Genomic DNA, 8954 nt, shown 5'->3' with positions numbered 1-8954 from the left:
AAGTGTCTTTTTAAATCAATTATAGATCTGTCTTCTTCCTTTTTTGTATGTGAGAGTATATTTGTTGCAAACAGGAAAAGTACTGTGGTTGGTGACATTTATAATTTAATGTATGAAAACAGGAGAGGTGTTTAATTTAATTCAGAATACAACTTGGATGCAGACTCAGCAATTGGTGATCAGAAGTAGCAACTGTTGTGCTAACTATTGAGACTTAACAGTAGTGGTTTATAATTCTGGTCACTGCGCCAGGTTTTGATAGTGTTATCAGAAAATAATATGGAAACTGCTCAGGAACACAACATGTCTCTCATTCATACTGCTGGTATTTACACAAACTGACCAGCACTGGATAGACAGGGACTTCATCGTGCCCATATTTATGAGACGATCCAAGTAAAGAAGACGACTCCTGGTTTTCAGATAAAAAAAACAAAAACGTAATACTCAATAGACACCAGCCAACATCATCTCCCAAACATGTACGTGTTTGTTCAGAAACACAGTTGCCGGTGTTTGCAGGTGGGAAGCCAGTTAGGGATAATGTTGCTAGACAAGGAGTACACTGCACATAGAAGAAGTCTTTATGGAGTGGACAGAGTTCAAGTTAATTATAATTCTAATTGTGTTCATGATTGACTACATTAATTATTAATAGAGAAAACAAATTATCTCTAGATGTACAAAATCAAACCATGTTATCTAATATCTAACATTTTATCTGAATTTGAATCTTAAATGTGATCAGATTGATCTAATCTGATTCATTGTTATTATCAAAATAATGTAATAACTTAATAATAATAATAATAATATTAATAATAATAATAATAATAATAATAATAATAATAATAATAATAATAATAATAATAATAATAATAATAATAATGTATGTATTGTTTAAGGTGTGGCATGGATACAGTAGATAACCAGCAGGTTCTCAGGCAAATGTTTGCGGCCTACTTTCACTCTGTTTCATCTAAAGTATTGTGCCACAGATAACACTGTTGCAGTCATTTAGAAATGCTGCTTTCAATGAATAACCTGCATGTGTTTACTAAATGTAAGTGATTTCAGCTCTGTCGCAAGGGACTGTCTAACTCACTTTGACACAGCAAGATGTCTCCCTGACTGGCAGGTCAACTACAATAAACATACTGTTTAAGTGCATGCACAATCCTTTTCCACCTTTTGTGTTTGGATCGAGTCCACTGGGATTGGTGGACTTTGATAGTGTGGAAAAATGCTAGAAATTGGCTACCATGTGTGATCAGACAGAAATCAATGGGCAGTAGCCCTGTAAAAGACAGCGACTGAGGAAGGCATATCTATTCTAAATGAGGGGTTAAATGGCACCCTGCCATCTACAGATTGGAATTACTGCCACATGGAGCTCTAAATTGAGTTTAAATAGTCTTAACTTGATATGTGAGATGAATGAGACTCTGTAGCTGTACCGGTTACCATTTCACATTGTATTTGAATGTTTTGCCCCACCCCTACTTAGAATATCTCCAATGAATTTGAATATGAATATGAGCTTGTTTTTATTTATAAACGTAATTACTGTCTGTCTGCAATATTTGCACGCTTGTCAAGTAGAGTGGTCTGTGTGTGCAGAATAAAAGCAAAAGCTCCCATAATTATGTTTATGTCCAGTGATGGAAATCCCAGGGTTGTAATTATCAGTAATTATAAATACTTTTCAGCATGTCTACTGCCTCAGCTGGGACCATTGTTTGGTGTGAAGTGCAGAGTTTGTGCAGCTTAATTATGACATTGTACATGACTAAATGTACCAGTCTGCTTCAGCCCTGCAAAACACTTCCAGTGCATAATCACGCTCAAGTCTGACTTTAAAGAGCTCATTACAGTTAGTTTTCTAAAGAGCGGCTTATTAAACACAGTTACCTAATAAGCATCTTTGGTGGTGCAAATTGGTAAAAATGGTAATGAGTCTGATTAGGCCACGTTTCAATTACGACAGCTTTCACTTCCCTCCCCCTCTCCCTCAACCCTCCCACCTTCCCCTCCCCCAAACCCAAAAAGAAAAAGCAAAGTCCAGCTCTTTATGCTTGGAAATCCTCCTGGAAGGCATTTTGCTCTCTTTCTCTCTCTCTCTGTCTCTGTCTCTCTCTCTCTCTCTCTCTCTCTCTCTCTCTCTCTCTCTCTCTCTCTCTCTCTCTCTCTCTCTCTCTGTGTATCACATACACTCACGTACACACAGAAAAAGGAAAAGAAAACCGCTCCGCCACCTCTGTGCTTCCTTTCAGCAGCACAGTAATGAATAGCGAATTGTGCAAGCGGCGGTCCAATTTACGCACTGGGAAATTGGATGGACAGAAAGGAGGCCCACTCTTGTTTGCTTAAAAACGGCCTAGGCTACCAGATTAATAGTTCCCAAAAAGGTCAGCATCTCTGTTTCAGCGCTGATGATAACTGAACCAGAAATTAAACACCATAGCGTAGCAGCATAATACTATGACAGCACATGTCTAATGCATTTCGTCTCCACATTGTCTTCAAAGAGTATGAGCTACTCTAAAAATATATAATATAAAACATAAATTGTCACAGTTAATACCAGGGATGATTCTATACAATGATGTGCTATTAAAACAAAACATGTGTGTTTGATCATTCAGATATGATTCAACCTCTAAGACACAGATAACTCAATTAGATGAATGACAAACAAATAGTATTTTATTGTAACGTCTTCTATAAGATTTATGCCAGAGGATTATTCATGTCTATGAAGTGACAAACACAGTGATCCAACAAAGGCTGTACTTGTTGGTGGCTGATCAGTGGAATTTGAGCTGGAGCCCCGAGGCTATCTGAAAACATTCCACTAATGGAGCGCTCTGTAATTATACCATTTCAAAGAAAGACAAAAGGACCTGTAGATGTTTTATTTGAATTTCCAGGCAAGTGGAATAAAGGACAACCGTTTTACCGTAATGCCAAAGTACAAGATCATTATGCTAATGCACCTCTTGTGTGTACACGTGCGTGCATTTGTGTCTATTTGTGTGTTTATCTGCATATTCGTGTGTGGATGCATTTACTATCTACACTATAACCTTTGTATAAACCAAACCTTTGAAGGTCTGATTCTACTTCAAATAGTATGCTTAATATAAATAGTATAAAGAGAAAACTGGTTGATGCACTGAATCATTTTACAACGGAAAATGTGATAACACTCATTGTGTTATTGCTATTGAAGGCAAGTTCAAAAATCATTGTTTTTTTGTATTTCCATTTGTATGTTCTGTATTAATAGAATGTTTTGTGTAAATGAAAATTACATTTTCCACAAATCAAATGTTTCCGTTTGAGTTACTTTCTATGTACTGTAGAGTATGTTAATAACAGTGTGCTGTACTTAGATAATCATCTTTTTATTTCATAAAATACCTGATGCTCAAAGATCTCAAGTACACTTTGTGAATAGCTGTCCTTTGATTATCCAAAGTGGCACATTGTTCAGAGAGGATTAACAGTAATAGAACAATCTCACTCAATAAGCTGTGTGCAATTTTTTGTATTGACAAAATGTGCCTTGAGTGTTAATGCACTCTACTGAATGACTTTACAAAAAACATTATCCGGATACTTTCACTGCCTTGTCAGTAAATGCTGTGAATGACTGAGATGTTCTGGCAGGCTAGTTGGTCTTGCCCTAATCCAGTTTTGTTTGTATTAAAGGGAACATTTTATCTTAGCATTAATGTGGATTCAACACTTTTTATAAAGGTATTTTAATGCAACAAGAGGAACAGGCAGCACTGGTGGATAAATCCACTTAAAAAAGTCATACATTTGTATTGCACCCACCTACAAACTTAACATAAATGCTGCGCTAGAATGTAGTGGGTGACTAATACTTAAATGACTGTAGATGCACATAGGTCTAAAGCAGTGAGTGAGACTTTGGCTATTCTAAAGGGAGTCATTCATACATGTTCTTCAGTTCATACACACGTAACTCAAGTAAATAGGGTTTTGGTTTACATGAAAGACATTTTGTTTTTTCCGAACTGTAGTTATCTTTGTCACTGCCCCCTGTGATACTACAACTTGTTTTCATATTCTATTTTCTGTAGGTTGATGAACCGTTCTGTTCCAGCACAGTATGGCTACCATATTTGTCATGCCTGGGCTTTTTGCCTCAGGCTTTTTTTTCTTAATCATTAGCTTGGATGGTTGACAACCATGTGAGCCATACATGGATCTCTTTGACTAAAACCTTGTAAATTAACACAATTAGTGCAGCATCATCCTGCTAATTAGCTCCTGGTGTCTTGTGTGGCGGGTGGGCAAATAGCTGGAAGGGAGTCAGAAGGGAATCCGCAGACAAACATTGCGTTTGTAATCTGCCTCTGGACAGTAGCTGTTTGTTGTCTGAATTCTGTGATATGGAATTAACGTACTGAAGTATAAAGTATAGCGCTCCAGTGCCTGATTAGCAAAGGCATGGACCATTATAACAGGCAGGGGAAGTTTGGTTAAATACGTTTCCTCTCAAATGGTCTTCTAGCTTTTGGTCCGATTAGTGTTGATGTAAGATGTTTTCGGCTGTATGCACTATCTCTGATTGTTTTAAGCCGTAACCTCTTTAATAGTCTACATTCTTTGAGGCTATAGTACATCCTCTGATAATCCCAAGCAGAGTTATAGATGACAGCATGTGTAAAGTCTTTTATTTGCAGATTGACTTTAGGATTTAACTTGATTATTCATGTCATTCAAGCCCTCAAGGCCAAATAGAGTGGCTGAGAGATGCTGCAGAGAAAAAGACAAGTGAAACATGCTTTTTTCCTCCCCCTCCCTCACTCTGTGGACTAGGAAGCAGTAGGAAGACTGGAAGTGGATGTAATTCATGCTGGGCTGAGGGGTTTGTGTGATGAAAGCAACAGAGCGCTGCCAAGGAAGATTGCTTTGCTGCGCTCCTCCAAGCAGATGTGAAACTGTCTCAGAATGCCTGAGATGAGAGTTGGATTATAGACTGACCTGCTATGCTTGTGTCATTCTGCTCCGTGTTGGGTGGATTATACCACGCTAACCAGGTGTTGGCTCCCATATCCTACTCATACTGACCATGGTGTGTGTTCTGTTAGTGTTTTCTGTTTGTCATATGGGAGACATTTGGACCATTTTCTTTCAAACATTTTCTGAATGCTAACTTTCCTTAATGTCAGAAAAGCTTCTTTTCTTTGCACTATTTCATCTTTTTCCCCCCAAACTATTGAAAGCAAATTGATGTATTATATACTTTTCCCCACAGTACTTTACTTGCACTATTTAATTATTATAGAACATTTAAAATATTAGAATATTATTTTCAATGATAAGTGCTCATGATATAATGCTTACTTTGACATATTTCTTCCTTATGCACAATATCTAGGTCTAAAGATGCAGTGGACCCCAGAGCACACACAATGGGCAGAACAACACTTTGACATCTCATCCACTACCCGCTCGCCAGCACACAAAGTGGAGGCCTACCGGGGCCACTTACAACGAACATACCAGTATGCATGGGCAAACGATGACATCTCTGCACTGACTGCCTCCAATCTGCTTAAGAAATATGCAGAGAAGTACTCCGGGATCCTAGAGGGCCCAAATGAGAGGGCCCTGCTGTGTTCTTACTCTGATAGCACCACTGGACTCATGAACGGACGAAAGTCAGAGAATGAGTCCTGGCAGGAGGGGATTTACCCAATGAACTGTGCTCCAGATGTTATATCTGTGAGCAAAGCTGGAATGACAGCTGCCCTGCCCCCTACAGATGTGTCGGCTAGCATAGGCAGCTCCCCGGGGGTGGCCAGCAGCTTGTCTGAGCCTAGCTATTCCAGCAGTAACTGTGGGAGCCACACAGCCACTACTCTCCACTCGGGGCTCCCCTCTCAGGAATATACTGCCAGCTACAATGGCTCCTACCTGCATTCTAGCTACAGTGGTCAGAGTACTCCAGCCCTTCCCTCCCCACACCCTTCTCCTTTGCACAGTGCTGGGCTCTTACAACCACCGCCTCCACCTCCTCCCCCTACCTTAGTGCCGAGCTACAACGCTGGGTCTCCAAACCTTCCCAGCTACAATTATCCTCCAACAGGGTACCCTTCTCAGACTACTGTTGGCCATGTTTATAGCCCTGGGGGAGCACCCCCTTCTTCTGCTTATCTGCCATCCGGTATCGCAGCTCCTACACCAATCCCTCCTTCCACACTGCCTGGCTACACCTACCAGTCACATAATCATACACCAATTGCACCAACACCTTTGAATGGCAGCTCATCCAACTCATTAAAACGAAAAGCTTTCTACATGAGTGGACATGGAGATATGGACTCTAGCTATGGTAATTTCAACTACAACCAACAGCGCTCCTCACAGAGCCCGATGTACAGAATAACGGACAGTGTCTTAGACTCAAACAGGGGCAATGGCTTTGACAGAAATGCTGAAGCATCATCTTTAGCATTCAAGCCAACCAAACAGCCAATGTCTTCTGATCAACGGACATTTATTATACACTCTGGCAGAGCACTAACTCCTCCATCCTATGGATCAACCAAAAGCTCAGGGCTCGGTGATCTCAGAACCGAGCCCTACAGCAAGTTTGGATCCCCCGTCATGAGCGAACAAACTGAAGAGCACAGACAACACCTCTCTCACTCCCTAACAGGGCCTGACATTGGTGCAGCTACCTCGTCCATCCATGCTGCAGAGGAACAACTAAAGAACAGTGACTCCAACCTGGTGGAGATGGTGACCACAGAAATCCTTCAGCAGGGCCCTCCAGTGGACTGGAGCGACATTGTGGGTCTGGATCTGGCCAAAGCAGCCATTAAAGAGGAGATACTATGGCCCATTTTAAGGCCAGATATGTTTAGTGGACTTGCCACATTACCTCGGAGCCTCCTTTTATTTGGACCTCAGGGAACTGGTAGAACACTGCTAGCACACTGCATGGCCAGCCAACTGGGGGCTGCCTTCTTGCAACTCAGCAGCTCAGCTCTGGTCACCAAGTGGCTAGGGGAGGGGGACAAGATCATTCAAGCTTCTTTTCTGGTGGCCCGGTGCCGCCAGCCAGCAGTGGTGTTCATCAAAGAGGTGGACCTGCTGCTGTCAGACCAGCTAAGTGAAGAGAGCCCATTGAATCGCCTCAAGGCTGAGCTCCTCATGCAGCTTGACAATATTCTGACCTCCACTGAGGACCATGTCCTTGTGGTCTGCTCCACCAATAAGCCTGAAGAGATCCCAGAGTCCCTACGGAGGTACTTTGCCAAGCGACTGCTCATCCCCTTGCCTGATGGGACAGCACGACACCAGACAATCAGCCAACTGCTCTCACAGCACAACTACTGTCTTAGTGACAAAGAGATGTCACTACTGGTTCAGAGGACAGAGGGCTTTTCTGGACTGGATGTGGCTCAGCTGTGTCAACAGGCTGTGGTAGGTCCTCTCCATGGCATTCCTGGTACTGACCTGTCAACCATCCACCCCGCTCAGATGAGACCGGTCTCCTACCAAGACTTTGACAGTGTGTTTTGCAAATTCCAGCCTAGCATATCACAAAAACAACTTGACATGTACACTGAGTGGAATAAAATGTTTGGTTGCAGTCAATGAAAGAGACTCGTCAAACACAAAGTATGTGAACCCTGTAGTTCATTACAAATAAGTGTTTGGCCTTCAATGACAGAGTAAAATAATTAACGATGTTGACATGAAAATACTATAGAGAGTAAAAGGACTGCCCTTTGATCGAAGATGACAGTCTGGACATCACACATTGGTTAATTAATTAAGCTAATTAAATGCTTTACATGGCTGACTTCAGAAGCTCACTAAAACTGAAAAGATTTGGAAGAAGTCCCCCCCACCCCCCTTTTTGTATATACATATATATATACATATATATATATAAATATATATACACACTATTCTGCTGATCTTCAGATTTAGTTGCTATCAAGTGCCTGAGGTGGTGCTGTTAAGTTTGTTTCTTCTTTTTGCTCACAATCTTCATTGGTGACGTGTTAATATAAAAAAAAGCTTTAAAATGAGACACAAAATGTGCTCTCTTTTTTCCATTAGTGTTCTACAGTTGTGTCTGATATGCTCTCTGTGAACAGTTGTGGTTAATTTGAGTAAAATTACATGTATTGGTATCATTTCAGTTGGTCTTCACTACCTGACACAGGTTTTATCAATGTGTAAATCCTTTAATCACAATAACATGGACATACCTTTTGTACAATGTGATTTGTTTTCTGGCAAACTTAAGGTGAATTTGGCTGCTATACTGGTCTCTCCACTATAGAAAAACAAATACTATTTTACAATATGAATTCAGTCAAAAACAATAAATTACTATGTACTGCTTTTAGAATATTGTTCCAGTAGTAATTCACAGTGTTTCACATACATGTCAAATTCTACCATTAATTCTTTTAATTGTCTCCATTTGAAAACTCAGGAAAGTGATGATGATATGTACAGTACCTCATACGCTTGTGGCAAAGCACCACTGCAAGAGCATTTGGCTTGCATTTGAAATTCCATCATCATACAAATGTAAAGCTATATAATACCTCAAAAAGCTCAGAATTAAATGAGAAGGTTCTTACAATGAATGTATGAGAGTAAATCTGGTTTATTTACAAGACAAAAAAAAGTCATTTGTTTGGGTCTTTTGTGGTGATGCAGACCTGAGAGAAATTCAAAAGTCACAGACAAACATCTTGGGGTTTAGGAACACAACTGCCCCAAGCTATTTCATTCCATCCTGCTGATATTTTATCATGAATGAAACCTAAGGATTATGTATAGCCTAAGTTCTTTTCTACCTCAGTTTGTTAGTTATCTCTGAAAGACAAATACATGAAGAGCAAAAAATGTCAGCACCTGTTTCTCTTGTTTGATGAGGAGAAACA

At 40.4% G+C, this 8954-nt stretch overlaps 1 protein-coding gene across 1 annotated transcript; it reads left to right on the top strand.

Annotated features, from left to right (window-relative positions):
* Positions 1-5424: 5424 nt before the first annotated feature.
* fign (fidgetin) lies at positions 5425-7647 on the top strand (the record flags this gene model as incomplete). The annotated part of the gene is made up of 1 exon (XM_079230653.1): positions 5425-7647. One exon carries the CDS (start codon positions 5425-5427, stop codon positions 7645-7647), a length of 2223 nt encoding a protein of 740 aa, XP_079086779.1.
* Positions 7648-8954: the final 1307 nt, after the last annotated feature.

The sequence above is a fragment of the Taurulus bubalis genome (genome assembly GCF_910589615.1).
Source record: "Taurulus bubalis genome assembly, chromosome: 15".
NCBI classification, from domain to species: Eukaryota; Metazoa; Chordata; class Actinopteri; order Perciformes; family Cottidae; genus Taurulus; species Taurulus bubalis.
This window is presented reverse-complemented; position numbering and strand designations above follow the sequence as displayed.